This window comes from Drosophila kikkawai, chromosome X (assembly GCF_030179895.1).
Source record: "Drosophila kikkawai strain 14028-0561.14 chromosome X, DkikHiC1v2, whole genome shotgun sequence".
Taxonomy (NCBI): Eukaryota; Metazoa; Arthropoda; class Insecta; order Diptera; family Drosophilidae; genus Drosophila; species Drosophila kikkawai.
Window position 1 is genome coordinate 28683717 of NC_091733.1, and position 22924 is coordinate 28706640.

A 22924-nucleotide genomic window follows, 5' to 3' on the forward strand; every position below is an offset into this window, starting at 1 on the left:
TTTCGGCTTGTTGGCCAGCAATTTGTTGGATAGAAACATTCGCCGGCACGCGGTGTGGCAGCTTCAATCAAATTAATTGTAGCTCGGTTAATACTCATGTTTTGTTGGGAAATACACTATATATTTAACGTAGATTTATATATTTTACAATTTATATTTTTTATAATTTTATATCTTAAATATATTTAAGATTTTAGTTTAAGAATAAAAATGTACTTGCCTGCCAAAGATCAAATTTCATTGACAAGCTCTAGAAAATCTTTTAAAATAAATAAACTTTTCTTGATAAACTTTTTTTGGGTATATTTTTTATAAATAAAAATCTTTAACAATTTTTATTTTGAATTTTATTTGTTATTTTATTTAATAATATATTTTAGTTTATAAGATAATCTTAAACAATTTCTAAATGAACTTTTTTTTGGGTAAATTTCCTTTTAAAAAAATGTCTTAAACATTTTTACTTGAAATTTTTTTTTATTTTATATAAATATATATATTTTTTTTATATTTATTTAATTTCCCCTAAAGTCTAGTACTTTTTAGGGCATTCCCAAGTCCACCTTCTGCCTCGTAAAGATCCCTTCCTTTTTCGCAAGGCTGTGTGACCCTCTCAGGGTGGCTGGAAAGAGACTTAAAAAAATATCTAAAAAAAAGGAAAAAACATAAAACAGAGGGGAACACGCAGAGCCACAGCTGGCTCCCATGCGGAGTGGCTCAGGTGCGTTTGGGGGGGGCCAGCAAAACGCTGGCAATCAACGCTGGAAGCTCTGTCATTAAGCATTTTTCCTTCTAATTGCCACTCGGCTTGGATCCAGGAGACAATAGCAACAATTTAACCTTTTTGTTGCAATTAAATGAAGTCCCCCCCCCCCTCCCGGCTCTTTGGCATTCTCCGGGCACAAGGATGGGTTTATGCTCACCACTGGCACATCGTGAGAAATCGTAAATGTACTAGAAACTAAGGATTCTAAATATATACTAACCACATAACGCCGATATTATATTTCTAGAAAAATAAACGCTTGAAACCATATTTAAAATATGTTTTTCTTTTTATTTTATAACCGAGGATACAATTTGTAAATTTTTAAGTACCAGAAGTAAGTAAGTTCGGCCAAAAACGCATGAAATTCAATTCAAATAAATAAATTCCCAATTAAAACACCTCCAGAGTTCGTTTATATTAAAAAATATTCACAATTTTATTAACATTAGCAATTAAATTGAACTTTTAAGCCTAAATTCAATTAAATTACGCCAAAAAAAAAGAACATTTCTTCTATGTACAGGCTTAACTACTAGGAAACCTACCAAGACTTGTAAAATTTATAATAATAATATTAATAATAATAATAATAATTACAATTAAGACTCTAAAACTATTAACACATTTCAGTTATTCCTACAGACTACGCATACATGGAGCTGGTCCACGTACTCAGATCAGAGCTTAAAGCCTTCTGCTGGATTCCTTCAGGATTGGTTCTTGGTTGGCAGTACAGTGAACCCTCGCTAAACCCTCGACTGATTCGGATTGTAGACGGGCACATTGTGGAAGCTGATGCCCGCGTAGAGCGGCGTCGTTATGCCACCGCTGGGCAGCATGGATTTACCGCTGGTATACAGATGCTTCTTGGGCAGCGGCCCCGCTCCGGCCACCACCACCCCCGCCTTGGTGGGGTTCATCAGCGCCGAGGTGTGTGTCCCACCGACTCCACCGCCACCCGCGCCGCCGGCCACCAGACGATTCCGATAGCTCTCGCAGGTCTTGCGGGACCACACCCACAGGCCCGTCAGTGTACCGCCGACCAATTGGAAGAATATCCTCAGCAGCGCCGGCCAGGCACTCAGCGGGGTGGGCGAGGCACAGTCCTCGGGCGTGGAGCAGCTGGGCACCACCGAGTCCGCATAACGTTCGCACAGAGCGGCCACCACTCCGGCGGCCGTGGGTGCAAAATACAGCAGCGAGAAGACAACGAAACGCTTACGAATCTGGCCGAAACGATGGTGGGCCAGGGCCAGCGACGGCTGGAGCTGCTGCTGCAGCGAGAGCAGCGATCTGGAGGCGCGCAGCGTAAAGTACAGGCCCAGCAGCAGCAGCACCAGAGCGGGCAGCTCCACAAATCCGGGGGCATAGCACATCCCAGTCAGCTCGCTGGGACGCACGCGGTCCAGGAGCAGGGCAGCTATCGGTGGCGCCAGCGGCGGCACCCAGGCCAAAACATGGAACAGACCCGAGCGCTTCTCCAGCGCCTCGCTGGACCACTTCTTGTGCGAGGAGAGGTAGAAGCACAGGGCAAAGATGAGCCACCAGCTGGCGGCGCACAGGCTCAAGTATGAGGTGGTTATATACGAGGCCAGGCACGGCGGACTCAGCGGGCAGGCGGTTCTCAATCCCGCCGGCCTTCCCTGCTCCTGCAGCTGGGCCAGACTCCTCGCCTGATTGTGGAACACGATCCTCTCCAGGTAGCAAACGCTAAACAGGTTGTAGCACAGGCACAGGAAGAGCACCGGCCGCTCGGGATAGCCAAAGCGAGTGGGCTCCGCCCAGAAGGTGACCAGGGCGAAGAGGGTGAGCACAAAGCAGACGGCCGAGAGGCCCAGTATCAAGCTCTCCGATAGCTTCTTCTGGGCGGTCGTATGGAAGGCGTCCCGCTGGCACTGCGGCACACACACATCCGGATCGAGGTGGCTGCCGCTAAAGTTTTGCGGGCAAAAGATCGTGGATGAAGCTAGTCCCTGGGTGGCACTTCCAACTCCTCCTGGCCCCGCTGCAGATCCTCCTACTCCTCCTCCTCCTCCTCCTCCTGCTCCTGCTCCTCCGCCTCCTGCACTGTTCCAAAAGCGATATGCCTGAAGCTGCTGCTGCGGCAAGGAGATCTCTCTGTCTCCTGGGGATAGAGCCGGCAAATGACCCTCGGGTGGACTGGAAGGAGGACTTGTGGTGGGTGCCTCGCCCTCCTCCGGTATCCGCATGCAAAGCTCGTGCTTCTCCGGCTGTGGCAGGCCGGCACAGCCCAGGAATGGCGGCCACAGCTCCATCAGCTCGGGCGGAGCATTCTGGGAGCACTCGCTCTGGACGGTCTCGCAGAGGGACTTGCAGGGCGTCACCGGACGCGGCACGTCCGGCGTGCAGAGCGGAAAGAGGGCCGAGCAGAGCAGGAAGCGGGCGCGTCGAGAGCAGCCGGACTCGATCAGGGGCAAGAGCTTGGCGATCTGCGGAGGAAATTAAAAGGAAAATTGCGAAAATTAGTTAAATAAATATAAATAAATAAATAATGGATAATAAATAAGAAATAATAAATTTATAATTATTTAATTTGCTAGTTTTTATTAGATTCTTATTTTTATTAGATATTATTTGAATTTTTTGATGATGTAACCCCTTGTAAAATTTTTAAAAAATTACTCAATTTTTCAGTGGGAAAATTAAATCTTAAAAATTTAATAACTAAGCCAAAAATGCTTTAAATTCAATTCGGAAAACAGTTCTGTGTTAGTTTTTTAAAGCTTAACAAAACTGCATATAAAACTTAAAAATTTTAAAAATCAAAATTTTAGTCGATTTTTGTAAATTTTCATGATGGTACCCCTTATCAATTTTTGGCAAAAATCAAAAAAAAAATTTTTTTTCTCCAGAATGTCTAGTTTGACTCGGCTTTCGATGCTGATCAAGAATATATATGCTTTATAGGGTCGCAAATGAATTTTTCAATGAGTTTTAAGCTGCTGACTAAAATTTCAAGGATAAAAAAATAAAAATATATCTGAGAAAATGTTATATAAATCATATATAAATATAAATACAAAAAAAAGTATATTTATAAATTTATATTTAACAATCTAAAACCCTAAATTAAATTAAATTAATTTTGTAGTAATTTTAAAACCCATTTACACCTCATAATAATTTTTTTAATAAAAATAAACCTAAAAATCAAGTCAAAATCCCCGCAAAACAAACTTCAAAAGCTAACAAAATATTCTGCGAAAAATCTATAAATATAAATATGAATAAGAAAGATCAATAATATGTCAATAAATAATACAAATTGTTTCACAATTCTCGTGCATATAATTATTATTTTGAGGCGAAAAAATTCCACTCGATCTTGTGAGCTTTTAACAATTAGCATTATTTAATACATTTTAATTGTATTGCGGCGGCGGCAGACTTGAAAGCTCCAATAATTAGATCAAAATTTGGTGTTAAAAAAAAAAAAGGAAACAAAACAAAAATTAGGGAAAAGGCAATCAAAGTGAGGGAAATACAAAGATTCTATGCCCATAATTTTTTTTTAGTAATAAAAATGCAATTAAAACTTGGCTCGCTTTGTTGTTTCGCCGACAAAGCTAAGCTAATTTAACAAATGTTTGCCATTTGCAACAATTGCAGCGTGTTTACAACGGCTTTAATGTCTGATATTAAATTAGCTGAAATTGCAAAATTAGATCGTGTAATGCTAATGATTTTCTGCTGTTTGTTTTCAGCTTTCCGGTTGAGGGATTTAGTGGAAATAATGTATATAAAAAAATCTGTATACAAAAATGTATATAAAAAATGTATATAACAAAAATGTATATTAAAAAATGTATATGTTAAAAAAATGTATATATTAAAAAATGTATATAAAAAAATGTATATAAAGAAATGTATCGAAAAACTGTATATATAAAATGTATTAAAAATGTATTAAAAAATGTATAACTTTTAATTCCCACAAAACATTTAATAATTAATTTTATTTATAAATATATACATATTCTTTTTTTTTATAAAATCTGAGAAAAAAAGCTGTCATTTTGTTTTTTTTTTTTCACACCATCTTCACCCTGTGTTTGTTGTTTAAAACTCAAATATTTAAAAGTCTTTCTTGTTTATTTTCCATTAACAATCTCACACGTTTTTCCGCCTTATGTTTTGGTGTGAAAACTTGCGTCAGACTTCACACATGGAAACCCAAGAAGGGGCAAGAAGACATAGAGACATGTCCAGCTTGGTGTGGAGTTCATTCCATTTCCATTTGCAGGCTGTCGATGGCAATTAATTGTCAATTACCGGCCATGCAATCTAATAACTTCAAACGAAGCCACACATTCCCCTTTCGACGGAGATGCGAAACTAATCCCCAGACACTGAGGGAAAAGTTGTAAGAGAAACTGCTTTTTATATAGATTAAGAGCCTCTAAGGTTTGGGAATTATTTGAGGATTTTTAGTGGGAAAATAACTTGTTGAAAACTATTTTAAAAAATGGCAAAAATATAGATTTTTATTCGTTTTTACTATGTTTCCTTAGAAATATGAGTATAAAACTATTTTCTAGCTAATATGAGCAATAAATTTATATTTTATTTAATATTTGAGTATTTTTTAAATATAAAAAATGGGAATATAAAAGACTTTAAGGTTTTACATTTATTTTAATATTTGTAACTTGTTAAAACCATAAAAATAATTTTTTATAATATTTTCTAAATTAAAAAAATGGAAATATAAAAGCCTTTAAGGTTTTACAATTATTTTAAATATTGTTAGGGGGGGGGTAAGGTATTTAATTTTTTTTTTCGTAAATTTTTTTTTATTTTTTATTTTAAAAGTTCAATATTTTAAGAATATTGTGTCCAAGTTTTACATCAATTATAGTAAAATTGACGAAGTTATGCGGAGCTGGACAAAGGTCGGTAGGTGTTCAATGCATGAGAATCACAAAGTTTAAAGCGCTCTCCTGAAAAATGCCATTTTGAAAATCGGTGTACACGATAACTAAAAATATACTGAACCAATCGGTTTGAAATTTGGAACATAACTTCTTTAGATAATTCTACAGGTATTCTCGTCGAGCTTTTTTTAATTTTTAATTTTCTTATATTTTTTATTTAACAAATTAACTTAATTTTTTAGTCAAAAATCGGGGTTTTGACTTCAAATTTTGATAAAAAATAGGGAAAAAATTTTAAAAATAAAAACGCTTCGAGAATACCTCGGGACACTTATCCTTTAACGAATGAGGTATAATTTTTGTAGATCGGATGATTCTGTGGACAGTTAGGATGTACACCGCAAACCAACTTTTTTTGGAGGCGACTCGGGAGATTCCCTATAACTCCTCTACCTCTAAATATTTTTCAATACAAAATTTATCACAAACTGTTCAAATGTTGTGTTATTATATGGTATTTAATTCGTTAAGCTAGCTTTAGCCGTTTCGCCACAACATTTTTTTGAAAAGTGGGCATTTTTGCACCGAATTAACCTTACCCCCCCCTTAATAGGAAAATAACTTGTTAGAAACCATAAAAAAAATAGGAAAAATATATGTTTTCATTCGTTTTTACTGTTTCTTTTAATATCTGAATATACAAATATTTAAAATTATTTAAATATTTTTAGTAGGAAAATAACTCGTTAAAAAATCTCATAAAACATAAAAAAAAAAATAATTATTTTCCCTCCGATATCTTGGATATATAAATATTTTCTATATTTTATAAGCAATAAATTTATATTCTATTTAATATTTTAAATATTTTCTTACTGAAAAAAAATCTAAAAATAATAATTTAAATTATTTTCGATATTATTTGTAGTGCCATATTTTTATATTTATATTTTTATCAAACTTTTCCTTCCCATATGCACTCCTATTAAGAATTGATCTCTTTTTCTTTATTATTATTATTTTTTCCCTTGCTCAGTGTCCATTGTCCATCATACAAAAGCCCCGACATTGATGACGATGACGAACCTGGGACGGGGACACATCAACATTTATGAGTTTGTGGAATTTTAGACAAGTCAGCGAGGTAAAAAACAGGACTACAAACACAAGTAGAGGGGCCCAAAGAAAAGGAAGTTTTGGGGCAGACATCAAAAAATTCAACAACAAAAAAATAAAAAAAGGAAGGAATAAAAACCGGGCAGGAAAACAGGAGTGCAAAAAAAAAAAAAAAGCTGCATCAAATTATCAAGAGACGTTTTCTCTGGAAAAAGAAGGCAGGGGTCTTCGCCTCAGTCTCATCTCCTTTCCGATGGCCAAACTCCAAAGGGGACTGTGGACTCCCAGAGCGGGACTTTTGACATGGATTTGATGGCCGGGGCCGGGGCCATCGCTTTGTTAACGTTCTTGGCTAACAGTAACAGTGAGCACAGACAGTTTTGTTGTTGTATAATTAAGCCACATTAGGCCACAAAAAAAAAGAGCCCAGAGAACCCAGAGTTATCGAGAGATTGGAGCTCTGGAGGAGATCCCAACCGGCGGGCATCTCGAATGGAGCATTAGACACGCGATTTCCAATTTTTGTGGCTTTTGTGCGCTACGGCGGCTCTCTGAAAAATAGCTGCCAGCAATAATAATTTAATGATGCAGTCGGCAAGTGAACCTCATCATCGTCCCGGGCCATTATAATCATCATTATGGCCAAACGAAACTCGAACAGAGATGAAGGGAGGAGAGAGAAGAGAAAAACGGAAGGGCAATCAGCCTAATAGAGCCGCTTTGCCACACGAGTGGGAGCCCAAAGGGCGGCACAATGTCTTACATATTTAAGAAAATCAAAGGTTTTAGGATTTTTTCAAAGGTTTCAGGGTTTTTTTATATTTTAACATTTTTTGTTAAAGAGAAAAGTCTCCCTTTTTAAGTTAATTTTCAGTTTAAAATGGGAAATATCAATAAGAAAATTATAGATTGGCGATACAATATTTTGATATATTTTATTCCTTAATTTTTATATTTTTTCATTAAAAATAAGAAATAAAAAAATTAAATAAACAGGTGTTAAGCAATTTGTAGTTATTTTAAAATAGTTTTTATAACCTTTTAAAATAACAAATATCGATAAGAAAATTATAGATTGGCGATACAATATTTAGATATATTTTATTCCTTAATTTTTATATTTTTTCATTAAAAATAAGAAATAAAAAACATAAACAAACCATTTTGGATCTGTAAAAATAAGTTTTTTAAAAAATTGAATTTAAATATCGATAACAAAACGATATTTTGGTTTTGTAAACTCTAGTTTCAGAAGGTAAAATGTAAGATAACTATTTTAATTTTCAAGTAAATCACTAAAATACCTAAAAAAAAAATTAAAAAAAATATATTCATGCTTAGAAATAAATCTTTGTGATTTAAAGCAGTGTTTTTGGCCCATAAGCTTAGCCCGACGAGTGTCTAAAATGTATTATTAATACAAAAGGGTATTGCTTTGGCCATCATCATCATCATCTTCATAATAATCATCATCATCAGCAGCAGCATCATGATGATCGGCTCGCCAGTTTGCGCAGCGAATGCAATCTGCAACGCTTTAAGCATTTTTTTCTTCATGTTTCTTCTTTCAAAGTTTACTCGTTTTTTTATTTTATTTTTTGGCCACGCAAAAGTCAACGAAAAAGTGTACAATTCGCCGCGGCTGGCCGTCCACCCGACCAAAAGCAACAGATTCGTTTTGGTCGCGCCTTGAAAATTATGGTTATTACTGACAGGGCCCAGTCGGCAAATATAAAAGGCATTAGAGATGGCTTTTTCTGTGACTTTTAAACTCCTTTTTTTTTGCACAATGTGTTTACTTTTTACAGTGGTCACTTGACTCGACTCTGTAGGCCTCTTAAATGTTAGCTAATGCATGTAATTTATGGTGGTTTCTCCTTTATGATTTATGCTTAATTTTTAACTATAAAAATATACTTTTTTTTCAACTTGTATGTATAGATTAAATTTTAGTTTTTAGTTAGGTTTACTTTAAAAATAAAGGTAATATTTAATAATACATTTTAAGCCATGAATTTTTACTTTTTTAAGATTTTTAAAAGAGCTAAAGATATTTTGTTGACATATTTAAATGTAAAAAAAATGAAAATTTAATAAAAAATTAATCTTCAATAAGTTAATAATTTAAAAACAGATATCTATGTTGAAATAAATTAATTTTAATTTGCATTTAGGTTTTTTTTTAAGGATTCTCCATAGAGTTTAATATGTTTTATATAATTAAATATTTAAAAAATCAAACTTGAATAAAAACTTACTGTTGATAAAAATGTATAATTAAAAAAAAAGTATATCCTCTTCGAAATACATTAATTTTACTTTATTATCAATTGAATTTTGTAATTTAAGATGCATTTCCTAGATGACTTTGACATTTTTGCCGGCTGTTAAAATAATAAATTCTTTTTGGCTTTGCTGGGTTTTTGAAAAATCATGAAATTAACTTAACAAAAAAAAAAAACAAGAAAAAATTCTGAAAGAGTTCTGCTTAATTTACTTAAAAAAAATCTCAAAAAAATGAGCATTCACCCCTGGACACCCGCTCGTCCAAGGCGGCGTTTCGTTTCGGTTTTTGGGTTTTTCTTCCAACTCTCCTTCTTTTTTTTTTGACTTTTTGACTTGCGGCTATTTCTTTTAATTTTGTTTTTCAGTTTCTCGGCTTCTTTCGCAGCATGTTTCACACTTTTTTGGGGGTAAAGTCGGACCGAAAAAAAGAAACATTTAATTTCCTACCATTTTTTGGTTGGAGTTTTGTGTTCACAATTCAATTACAAGGCCCAGAACAGCAACAACAATCAGAGAGTTGACACCTCGCAGCCTAAACGCGAACCTAATGATTTCTCGATTTTGATTAATGATTTTTCATGGGCCCAAATCCAAGTCGAAAGTGGAAGGGAGAATCGAAATGCTCCCAGCGGCACTTTGACTTTGAATATAACATATATATATATTTTGGAAAGGAATTACAGGCAGAAAAAACATAAGCACACGGTGAGAAAATTTAGGAAAATATAGGAAAAATATAGAAAAATATAGAAAAATATAGAAAGATATAGAAAAATATCCAAAAATATAGAAAAATATCTAAAAATATAGAAAAATATAGAAAAATATAGAAAAATATCTAAAAATATCTAAAAATATAGAAAAATATCTAGATATATAGAAAAATATCCAAATATATCGAAAAATATATTAAAATATATCAAAATATTTATAAACTTCTAATATATTAATCAAAGATATTTCTTATTCCCCTAAAAACAAAGACTAAGACCTGAATCTCACTCACTCAGGCGGCTTAAGGCCACTCAAGTGTTCGTTATTCGATCTTCTGGGGAACACTTAATGCATTCGGACATCTGCATAATCTACGTAATGGATTAATTTATAATTTTCCATGCTTGGCCAAGGAGTGCCCCAGTGTCCCAGTGTTTTTATGGGAGTGGCCGGAGCATCTTCCTAACCGATTGGAGCCTACAAATTATGGTCTCAAACGCCCGGAGAACCTCGAAAATGGGTTTTGAAATGGTAATGGGTTTGGGGACAATGGCTCCTCCATGCCATCTAAGTATCGATGAGTGCAATTTGTTATGAGTTTAGTGAAGGAAGCTGGACAGGATTTAAAGAAAAGAGGTTTCTAAAGAGATCTTGGAACGCTTTAAAGGTGTTTTTAAATTTTAAAAAACTAAATGTTGGTATTTAAATAGATTTATTTTGTTATTGCCTGAATAAGAGGCTTAGGGGTACCCCTAAAAGGATCCTCTGGCTGAGTATCTCATATCTGTATCCTTATCGGCACACTTCATTGGCTTTTGACTTGGCTTTGGCTTCGTTTGGGTTTAGCTTTTGGTTTTTTTGCCCGTTTCAAACAATTTGCCGGCTGTCGGCGTGACAAGTGTTGCGAAATGCCAGCTGAAAGATGCACACATAGATACGGCAGACAGGCAGACAGGCAGACAGACAGACCGACAGACCGACAGTGAAGCCTCCTCCCGCCACCAGCTTGCCAGCTCAAAGTCAAGTTTGGTCAAGAGACGGCGGCTTTTAATCTCTAAGCTGCCGCCGGGCTAAAGTATCTCAAAGATACGCGTCTCTAGATTATGGCAAAAGGCGTGTTAAAATAATAAATATATTTTTTAAGAAATACTTCCCAAGCTTAGAAGAAGATTAAGCAGCTTCTCTTTGGCATTTTAATATATTTTACGAAGAAGAGTGTCTTCTAGTCGCCCTGCTTTTGTGGCAACTTTATTTGATTTGCGCTTTATTTGATTTAGTTGCCCGTTCAGAGAGCTGCTCGGACTTGAGCCGCCGCTGACTCGAATTGACAGCTGTTTGCCAGCCACACAGAGCGGGGGCCGAGGCGGAGTTCCACTTGGAGGTGGATGGATGAGGCTGGGAGACTGGAGAGGCTGGGGAAGTCGGCACAACTTCAAAGTCAATTGATTTAATTTGCTACGAAAGCGTTTGCAATTAGCGAACGGACCGCAGCTGCCCCTGTATATTTGTGTTTAAGTGCTTAGAGATCGCTGGTATATCGATAAGTTAAGTTCGATATGTTAGGGCGATAAAAAACAAATAGCAAAAATATCTACATAAATTTATCTAATAGTTCCTATGCTATTTTACTTACAATAACAAATATTAATGTAATAAAATAATAATATTATTTTAAAGAGATATCAAAATGATCGTTTATATCGATAAATTATTCAATAAATTCTTAAATAAAATGTAAATTGAAAAAAACTATATTTAGAATAATATACAAATTGAAAATAATTAATAATAATAAACATATTTTTAAATAATGTGTGTAATATCCAAGAAAACCTTTTCATATATTAAAAAAATACCAAAACCGCGATATCTTCGATACTTTCGATACTTTCGATACTTTAACTATTTCCCTATCATCCCCAGTTGGAGTTTGTGGTTTATATCTCACTCTTTTTTTTTTTTTTTTTGGCTGAAGTTGACTCAATCGCTGGGCAGATCACTGACTTGATTCTGCGCCGTAATTTGCATAATTAAGATGCCGTCCCGTGGCGACAACGATGCGATGATAAATCGCCGAAACGCCCAAGAGAGGCGAAAATGAAAATGGGAATAGGAATGGGAATGGGAATGGAAACAGGAGAGACAATGACATCAGCGGCAGATGCAAAGATACATTTTGCATTCCTAATTAGCCCTAGCTTAGATAAGATACGGCTACGGATGGATTCAAATGCATTGAGCTAACTTGGCTAACGCTGGACTTAACTTAAGCCGGTCTTAGCTGGCTGCTTTAAGCCGCCGACCGTTGACAGAAGTGTCAAGTGATGCCGACGACATACGACTGTCGTCGTCTCACAATTAATTGACATTTTGACTGGCGACGATTGTCATTCAAAGGCAAAACGAGCAGCAGTGGCGGTTGCCCAGGCCCAGGTCTCGTGATCGGACGTCGGAATGCACCAAAGCCGCCTGGATCTCACTGCCAGGGGGTAAAGGAAAAGGCTAAGAGAGCTCCTCTTCCAAGATTCTTTGGCACAATGGTGGGTAAGCAAGTAGTAGCTATCGGTCGAGAAGAGATTTAATTTAAAGCTTAATATTGATTTATCATCAAAAAATATATATTTTCAATATCGATAAAATGTGTTTTATACATCAAGTTTATCGGAATTAATTTTCTAGCTTACAATCGATCATTTTTATATATTTAAACACCTTAAAATTGTAAAATAACCAAGTATAAATTTTTTTTAAATTTATTTTTTAGTAAAACAGCTTGAATTTAGGGTTTTAATGTTTACATCGATTTTTCAATATATCTAAAATATCGATAAAATAGGTTTTATATCAGAATATTTATCAGAATAAAATTCCTAGCTTACTATCGATAATTTGTATATTTATGAAGACCTTGAAGTGATCAAATAACCAATTATAAATTATTTTATAATTAATTTTTGAGTAAGTCACTATGAATTACCTTTTTCTCCCTCCTATATCTTAGTATCCACGACTTTAGAACACTTCTAAATCCCCGACTGGCATTGTTTTTGGTACGCTACCAAGTTAGATAATCTGTGGCAGCGATCTGCGGCTGCGATCCGGGCATTCAAAGGCGCAATTGGGCTTCGTGGCAGTACAATTGGGACATGTTTGGCCGGTCGGTTTGCAGCTAGAGAGGATCCCATTCCAGGACGGGTTCTTGGTTCGGTTCGGGACGGGGGACGGGGGACTGTGACTGTGACAGGCTGTGCCATTGTATGGACATCGGTTAATATATGCGCTGCCGTTTGCATCGCTGACATTTTGTCATTTCGGATTACCGAAATGAGCTGCCGTTTTGCCAACTTACAAAGCGAAATTATGCCAGCTGTTTTAACCCATATTTATTTATACTCATCTTGAACTTTGTTTTCTTATTTTGAGAACGAGAACGAGAAAGAAATAAGGGAGTGAGAGCAATTCACGCGAGCGCAGGCGCGCAGTTCAATTAACTTAATTGCCATGTAATTACGCGCAACAGCAGCAGCAGCAGCAGCAGCAACAATAACAATAACAGCAACAGCTACAAGAGCAACATTAACAACAATAACAGCATCAGCAACAAGCAATAATAAAAACAACAAAAATAACAACAGCTCAGCCAGCCAGCTCACCATCATCTTCAACATCCTGCCGGCACAGCAAAAAGCTAAAGAAAACACAAAAAGGCAAAACAAAAGACTTAAGGCACAAACCTGCTGCTGCTGCTGCCCTGGCTTAGCTTTGGGTATTCCCTATATACTATATACTTTATAAACATACAAGAGAACTGCTCTATTTTTTGTTTATTTTTTTAAAAGAGGTTTATCTAGGTTTTCATAGAATAAAAAGCTTTAAAACATTATTTCTAAAATATTTATAAAATAATATAAGAAAGGAGATGTAACTAAGACAATTTTAAACAAACAATAAAAGAAAAATCCTTGAAATATTTTATAACATAATTTTAAGTAAATAAAAGTAGATTTTTTTAAAGATTAAAGCCAATTGCCTCTTAAGTCCCCAAGACCCCTGACTTCTAGACTTTCTTCTCTTGTTTTTATCCACTCTTTTTCTCAGTCTCTCTGGTTTTCCACCAGCATTCCAAAAAGCCTGCTGCTCCTCCGGCTTCGCCCAGCTCCACCAGCTCCCCCAGCTCCTCATTCTCCTCCATTCCCATGTCCCTCTTCTCCTATTCCCTGGGCTGGCTGGCATTTGAAAAACGTTGCCGCATTTTTTGCGTGTTTGCCAGCAGCAGCAGAAGATCAAGCTGAAACTGAAGCAGCAGCCGCCTCAGCAGAGGAATGAACTAATTGTTTTTATTTTTCGCTCTCTCTCTCTGGGGTTTTAGCCTTTTTTTTATATTTTTTGCTTTTATTTTTTGCCTGTCAAATTGTTTTCGTCAACATTGCAGCTTACCGGACCGGCGACCCATCATTATGAAGACGGATTGTGGCCAGGCCAAAAAAAAATTCCAACGAAAAAAAGTTCATACACAGAGATAAATTGCAATAAATATTATAAAAACACAAAAAGAAATAAGGGAATTTTCTTTCAAAATATCTTAGATGTCAAATAAATATGTAAGGAGTCATTTCCGACCCCATAAATCATATATATTCTTGTTCAGCATCTTCAGCCGAGTTGATTTAGCCATAAATGGAAGAAAAATAAAATTTTGAGATTTTTTCAAAATTTTATAAGGGGTTACATCGTCAAAATTGTTGAAAATTGGTAAAAATTGGAATTGGAAAAAACCTTAAATTTAGTTTGCAGATTCATAGATCTTAGAAAAACAAAGACAGAAGCGTTTTCCGAATTAAATTTAAGACATTTTGGGCGGAGTTATAGATTTTTAAAATTTAGTTTTTGACTTTAAAATTATCAAAAAAAAAATGCACAATTTTTTCAAATTTTTATAAGGGGTGAAAATTCCCAAAAATGAAACATTTGGCTATCTGCACTTAGATTTCTTACTCTTTGTTAAATAAATTTAATTATTTAATGAAATTATTACTTTTAATTTATTAAATTATTATTATTAATTTATTAAATTATTATTATTATTTATTAAATGTTTAATGAACTAAACATATACTTCTTCTCTTGTCTCAGTATTATCTTCCCTTTTTTTTTAAATTTGAAAACTTTGTTCATATATATTTTCCTAACATTTTTTTGCGGTGTTTTTGAAGGCATTTGTGACTCGAGTTGAGTTATGTTCGCCATTCGCCGGACTTCAAAGTCAGTTGTCGTCGAGGCAAAAAAAAAAAAAGAAAAAGGCCTCAAAAAACATAGCCAGCAGTAGCGGCATTTCTTATACTTTTTTTACATTTTTTGCTTTTTATTTTCTTTATTTTTTTGACATTATCAGCGTTAAGTCGTTTCAAATGCCGCCCCTGATGGATTTCTCATTGCCTTGCCGCCTTTTGCCCATAATTACAATGCAAACAGTGAGAAAAAGAGATAGTGCTAGTGTTGGGCCCCTCTCGCTTGCACTCTCTATCGTAAGCCAGGTAGCTGCCGGCGCTTGATTCCGATAAGAACGCTACGCCTCCACTCTGGGTTACCTTTATTCTTATCAGAAACCCAGAAAAAGCGACGGATTAACTCTGTATTCTGTTTGTACGGTTTCTTTTGGAGTTCCCAATGTTTTTAATTTTTTATAATATTCTTTTTTTTTTAATATTTTTCAGCTGATAAAAGCACATTAGTTATCGAAAATTGGTAAGAGGTGAGGGAATTTATAAGGCTAGATATAATGACAGTGATGGGCACACTTAAGCCAAGGGGATTACGCGTTTCGATGGAAGGTCGATAATAATTTATTAAACTTTACTTTATATATATACTTTTTTTTAACTTGAGGCTCTTAAAATATTTTTTATTAACTTTATAAGGTTTGCTAGGCCTCTGCCTAATTATTTAGATTTTTTTTTCAGCTGGACTCTGGCCCTGTTTTTGCGGTAATTTCTTTAATCAAAATGCGGCTAGATACAGATAGTGAGTGTGTGATATCGGATTGATATACTTTGCCCTGCCTAAGGTTAAGTCATGCGGCCTATATATGCACTATATATAAACAGTATATATCGCCGAGCGATAAGCCGCTGGCAATTGTCATAAAAAAAAAACAAAATACGAGTAAGTTTTTTACGGCATTCCTTTTCGGACTCCCCAAAAAGTATTTCCATCAAAGGGGGCCCATTCAGAGAGAAGAGAGAGGGGTTACCCCCTCTCCAACTGGTTGCTGGGCAATCTTAATGGGTTCTGATTTTCAAAATCAAACAATTTTATTGTCGCCATCGTTGCCTTTGCTTTATGACGACTGCCATCTATGTGGCCGCCGCGGCCTTGTCTGATGTTTTTTTCTCTCTCTCCTTCTTCCTTTTTGTTTTATTTATTTATTTCATTCTGTTATTTTTTTTTCTGCAGGTGGGGCTGCTCTGGTGGGGCTAATGCCTAGCTCAAATATTTACAATTACTTTACATAAAAAATGCCGACACAGAATGCCAGTGGTAAAAATTCTAAAATCAAAGGGGATTTCTTTTTAAAAATATTAACTAAAATATTGGCGCTTGGGTAAAGGTTTTTTAAAAATTTCTATTCTCAATTGAAATGGAAAACATATAAGAATAGGGTTTCGTTAAAAATATTATTAAATAAATTATTATTAAATTAGTATTATTATTATTATAATTAAATTAATTTTCTGCATAATATTTATTTTTTAAATTGTAATTTTTATATTTTGTGCCTAATATTTATTTTTTAAATTTTTATTATCGTTATTTTCTTCAATATTTATTTTTTTTTAATTATTATTATTGTTATTTTCTGCTTAATATTTTTTTTTTACTTTTTATTATTATTATTTTCTGCTTAATAATTATATTTTCAATTTTTATTATCAATATTTTCGGCTTAATATTTATTTTTTAATTTTATTATTATTAATTTCTGCATAATATTTATTTTTTAATTTTATTATTATTAATTTCTGCATAATATTTATTTTTTAATTTTTATTAATATTATTTTCTGCTCAATATTTATTTTTAAAATTTTTATCATTATTATTTTCTGCTAACTATTTATTTTAAAAATTTTAATTATTATTTTCAACTTGAAATTAATTTTTAAAATTTGTATTATTATTATTTTCCGCTTAATATTAAAATTTAAATTTATAAGTACAGAAAGCAATAATCTTTTAAATTTGTATACAATTTTCTGTTATTTTCCTTTCAATTTTCTGTTATTTTCCTTTTAATTTTCTTAAATGATTTCCCTTGTTCTTTTTTTTTTTGGCATTCTGATATTTAGTCAGTCGACTTTGTTGACGGCATTTAACTACGAATATTTTTTCTTTATCTGAAGGCACAAGAGATAGGTAAAGCATACAAACGCCCTGTTGGGGCTGAGTGAGGCTTTTTTTTATATTTTTAGAGTGGCCCCTCCTTAAACCATCCTCTTTTATGGTGGTGACATGTCCAAGATCGGTCTGGGAAGTGGTTACATGTAAGTTTATCGGTTTGTATGTTGATTTTCCTATTTTGTGTTTGTCTGTTTGCTTGTTTTTGTTTGCCAAGTGGGCGTTGCGATCAAGTGCCGACAAAGTGCTCATCAAGCGACAATTACAAGCAAATTAATTGAAATTGTGTGTGTATGTTCTTTTTTTTTTTAGATAACCATCTCAGGGGGAACTATATATACCTCTTTGTGACATTTCTAAATGTAATAATAATCAAAAAAGAAAATAATAACAAGAACTTAGTGTTTAGTTTTTTCATCCTGAGAAACATGTCTAACAAACAGCCTCACCAGCACCTTTTTTTGGCCTTTTAAATATCTGAAAAGTACATTTAGACCTGGCTACTACTTCCCACACTAAAGTAAACTTCCCTTCCGTTTGATGTGATCTCAAGAGAGATAGAGAGAGAGAGATCAGCATTATGTAAATACCATGTCCATGTGCATTTTTATAGCCGCCTGATGTGGAATCTTATTTGATTTTGATCTCTTTTGATTTTTCTGTATAGTCTCAGCTGTATAGTTCTCTGATTTTTCCCCCGATTTTCTTTGATCTGCGCCAACGTGCTTCCGATTCGATATGTGTTTCGATCTGCTTTCGATTTTATTGCCACTTGAGGCTGCTGCCTTTGTCTTTCAACGAAAGAAATGAAAGAAAATGCGGAGAGAAGATCAGAGAGAAGGCCGGACAATGCATTTTATTTTCTTTCCAAGATAACAACAAAAAGAAGAAATACAAAGTAGGCGGGCAACCGCCCAAACAAAAAAAATACAAAAACTAAATGGAGAAGAGGTGAGTTGCAGCCAGATCTATGGTCAGTGGCTCCTGCATCTTTTTCTGTCAGTGATGCCTGGTCTTTACAAACAAATCTTATGGAAATAAGTTAAATTTCTTAATAAAAAGAAAATACATTAAGTAAGGCAAATACTTAAAAAAATATTTTCTAAATATTTATGTAATTTTATTTAAAGGTTTTCCCTTTCATAAACCTAAACTCTATACTTTACCAGGTTCTTTTTTATACTTCTTTCAGTTTTTTATTTTATATAATTATTTTTATAACTTTTAAATTATATCATTTATATTTTTTACACATTAACTAGCCAGCTGCCTCATCTCTGGTGTCTGCACTTAGCATCCAACATCGACATGGACTTGGACATTGAAAAGAAAAACAAAAGCGGCATCGACATTTGCCTTTTTCATCCCAAAAGCGGTCATGGGCCTGGGCCTGGGCATGGAAATGCCCCGATGCTTGGCTGCTCAAAGGAGGCCGAAGTCGGAGGAAAGGTGTTAATGGACTCGACTATGCACACACACACACACACAGGCACAGCTTCTATCTTGAGCTAGGCCCAAAAATTCAAAGCCGAAACTGATGCGTTTTGTTAACAGTGAGCGAAAAAAGGAAGTTCTTGATTTTGAAATTTTGTGTATTAAAATATTTTAGATTTTTTAAAATTTATTTAGGTTTTTTATATATTTTTTAACGTTTGTTTATATTTTTTTAGCTTTAGTTAAACATTTTAATTCATAAAAAAAAACTTCCATTAGCAAATCATAATTTTTCTTTTACAATTAATTAGTAATCATTTTTTAAAATAATAAATCCATTAAAAAAAACTTTCCTTGACATTTCTAAAACATTAAAAGTTTTATAATCTCCGCTGAAATTGTTTTTCCAGCGGATTTGTATTTTTCTTTATTTATTAATTTTTGTTATATGCCTTTAATTTCTTTCTTTTAATTTCTTTCAGTGGTCTTAGCACATTTCCCTCTTTCTTGTAGCGAATGTATGTATTTCTTTCTCCCAGTGTCGCCGGCACAATCGCACAGGTCTTCCCGCTACCCGATCCCCGGATTCGATCTACGACTAACTAACTCCTTGGTCTTGGTTTTTTGTGGCTCTTTTGAGATCTCCACTAAATGGCCTGCCCATTCTGCTCTCTTCACGCACTCCGGCGGCTACTCAGCGATTTTCATGGGCCATTTTCACGGTAAATTATGGAGGAAAGAGGGGAGGATGACCTCAAATAGCTGAGCTTCTCTTTCTCTAAGCCGCAACATATTTGGGAATTAAGTAAAGCCAGTGTATACTCAACGAAATTTGGTTAAAAGGTGTAACAGAGAGACCTAATCTTTAGTTATGATTCTCTGCGGGGTTTGTTTACATTTCAAAAATGTGTTTTCTTAATATTTAAACCTTGTTTATGGAGTCATTTTTCAAGTCAAATATATGCTGAATAGCTTCTTCTCCATTAGGCGACTTCCTTTCCTAATTGAAAAGCAATTAAATGTCACTTCTTTTGACTTTGTTTTTTTTTTTCGGACTGATAAAACCAATGCATTTGTATTTGTCCCTAAGTGTTGTTTCCACTTTTATCTAGATAGAACCAGGAGTAGGAGGGGGGAAACCTTCCTCTTCGGTCTTCTTTTTTCTTTTTGCCGCCTTCTCTTGTTGTTCCCTCCTCCGCGAGCGTTGCTAATGGAAATGAAAACCCCGATAGACACTATCAGAACAGCGGGAGGCACACACACGCACAAAGTGAGTGTAAGGGCAACGATAGCAAAAGAAGAAAAAACATAGGAATAAGAACCTCTTCTACGGAGCAGCTCTCAAATCGCCAGCTTAGAAATGCAAACCATATTTCATAAATAACACACACCAATTACCATAATGCTCTGATTTCGAAAGCGACGAACCCTGATTAGATTGAAGCTGGTTAAATATATTTTAAATATACGAAATGATAATGCTTATGAATCGTTAATATTTAGGAATTTCAGAAGGCCCATAAATAAAGGTATTTACTAAAATTTAAGAGAGTTTTTTGTGGTAATTGAATACTACTATAAAGGGGTCATTTTTAAGATCAACCTGCTGCCCTAACAAAAAGATGTTATATTTATCTAAATTAATATTTACTAGCTTTTTTATTATACATTAATAATACAAAAAAATTAAGAAAATATCTAAAAATATCTGTTTAAAGGCCGGAAGCATCCCCAAAAAAGAAACTTCTTTTTATGTTCCCCCTTCTAACTCTGGAAATTTTGTACATTTTGCCACTTTTTGTAGCTTTTCTGTGCTCATTTTTGTCCTCATTTAAATGCTCTTTTAAAGGGTATTTGAATTCAATGAAAGTTTATAAATAAAATAATATTTAAAAATGGCAAAAAGAGTAAATATGTTAATTTAACTTATAATATTAATATTTTAATTCAATAATTTCAAAATAAACCACAAACAAGCGTAATAAACATTAAAATTTCTTTCTAAATCCCCTAAACTATAATAAATCAGTGTATCCCCCGCTCAGCTACTTGGCTAACTTGACTTTTCTTTTATGTTTGGCTTTTAGATTTAGTTGCTGTTACTTTTCCCCTTATTTTTATTACTTTGTTTTACCTATTTGTATTTTGTTTTTCGCACGTAAGCGACGAGAAGTATTTTTATGGGCCACACAAAAGCGAAGCTTATCAAGAACACGGGATCGCCGCGGCCCGAAGACGTGCCAGCTTTTGGCTTAGTTTTTTTTTTTTTTTTTTTGGGGTTTTCGGTTTGTTTTGTGGCTTAGTGGCTACGAGAGAGTGGCTCGCTTACCTGCAGCTCAGCCTCCAGCTGATTGGTGTGACCCGCCAGGTTGGGCAACGCGGTCATGTTGTAGCCAAGACCTTGGCAGGCGGAAACGCTGATCCGCTGGCACTGTAATCCATTCGAACCGGCCGCCACTTGGTGGCCATTCAGGCCGAGATTGCTGCCACTGGTGAAGCTGGCCAGGAACTGGATGAGGATCAAAATCAGTATCATTTTGGAGCTTGGAGATCTGAGATCTGACACGGTAAGGGTTCAATCAGACGCAGCTCATCCTGAAGGTTCTTTAGTTTTCAATATTTCAACTTCACTTTTCATAAATCACTCGCGAGCACGTGAAAAAAATAGCATTTAATTTTTGTGGATAGTTTTTCTTTCCAATATTTTTCGCACTGGAAAAATTACGCGTTTTCGATTTTTTACAATTCGATTTCGATTGTCGGGAGACGCGCACTGAGAATCACCGTCGTCGTCGTCGTCCGCTCTTTCGGTGTCTTTCGAACCAACTGCCGGCAACCGGTCGCCGGTTGTTGGGTTTTCTTCGCTTCCGAAGCGACCAACATGTTCGTTGCAACTGAGACACTGAAAAGAAAGATGGCAAGGTTTTTTTTTTGTATTTTACAGAACAAGTATAGTGTGAAAAAAAATATATATTAAAATATGTACAAAAATGTATATAGAAATATGTATAAAAAAATATAATAAAAAAATATAAATATATATAAAAATATATATATTTTTGAATATTAAAAATGTGTTTTAAAATATATAAATTTTATACTTTAAATATATAAAAATATATTTTTTTTTAAATATATAAAATTTGATTTTTTTAATATATATAAATATAAATTTTTTTTTTAAATTAATAATATATTTTTTAAATATATAAAAATATTATTAAAAAAATATATACATTTATTTTTAAATATATAAAAATATTTTTTAAAATATATAAAAATAGTTTTTTAAATATATATAAGTATAAAATATTCTTAAAAATTTATATATATATAAAATATTTTTTAAAATATATAAAATCTTAATTATTTACAAACTTGTTATACAACTTACCTTCTTCACAAAATTTCTCCTCTTTTAAACTCAAATTTAATAAATTTAAAGTCTGTTCTCCTCTCCCAATTTTTTCTGGCAGTGCTTGCAGCATGTTTGAGCACAGATCTTGCAGCCATAAACACACATATATGTACTTATCCATCCTGAGGTCTGTACACCTAATGAAGACAAATAAATTCCACGTTTTTATGCCCATCATAAAGGAAAGAAATCCTAAAAGGGGCGAGCCCCCACGTACTCTCACAGGTTCCTAAATCGCAGGTATATATATATATATATATATGATATATGGCCTATTTTGGTGTCAGAATGAGGCGTTTCGCACATAGTGGCAGGGTCAGGATAAACCTTAGATTTAGGAAACTTAAAAAGTCGAAAGAGGGAAAGTGATCTGTCACTTACATTATTGTCATAGCTGTAGACAGCTGTGCGTATTCCCTTTTCCTTCAGATAAATCAGTGGCTGCCGGCTGAGATACCCTTTTCCTTTGAGCCATGACTACTGCCATCCAACCTGGTGCTGCTGCTCAGCGATGATCATTGGTTCGACGGTGTTTGTGTGTGGGTTCTGAAAGGCACTGTGAAAAAAAGGAGGTGCAATTGCATAGAGAATGTATAGAATAACTAAAATAATATAAAATAATAATAATAATATAAAATAATAGTAATAATAATAATATAAAATAATAATAAAAAATATTTCTTATTTTTAAAAACTCACCTGTATCACACACTTTTCTCCCAGTGTTGCCTGTGGAAATTCGATCGGCAATGGCGACCAACCGCAACAGCCGACAGGCAACATCAAACAAAACAGAACGTCGACCATTCCGGGGGTGGTTGCTGGCTTTCTTTCTGGGATATGGGGCAGGTGCTAGGGGGGAAGGGGGGGGAGGGGAAGGCAGCGGATGAGGTGGCTG

At 34.6% G+C, this 22924-nt stretch overlaps 1 protein-coding gene across 1 annotated transcript; it reads right to left on the reverse strand.

The window, feature by feature from the left end:
* Positions 1-1176: 1176 nt before the first annotated feature.
* Positions 1177-21442, reverse strand: fz3 (frizzled 3). The gene is made up of 2 exons (XM_017168787.3): positions 20938-21442; positions 1177-3219 (listed from the first exon to the last, which is right to left on the reverse strand). Exons 1-2 carry the CDS (start codon positions 21142-21144, stop codon positions 1516-1518), a joined length of 1911 nt encoding a protein of 636 aa, XP_017024276.1. The 5' UTR covers positions 21145-21442; the 3' UTR covers positions 1177-1515.
* Between the last annotated feature and the right edge of the window lie 1482 nt (positions 21443-22924).

Bases quoted from the DNA above. Each gene is read 5' to 3' on its own strand.
- fz3 (XM_017168787.3), bottom strand. From the start codon at position 21,144: ATGATACTGATTTTGATCCTCATCCAGTTCCTGGCCAGCTTCACCAGT. The intron at 3,220-20,937 runs GTAAGCGAGCCA...TTTCCTCCGCAG, and splicing joins AGCTGGAGGCTGAGCTGCAG to ATCGCCAAGCTCTTGCCCCT.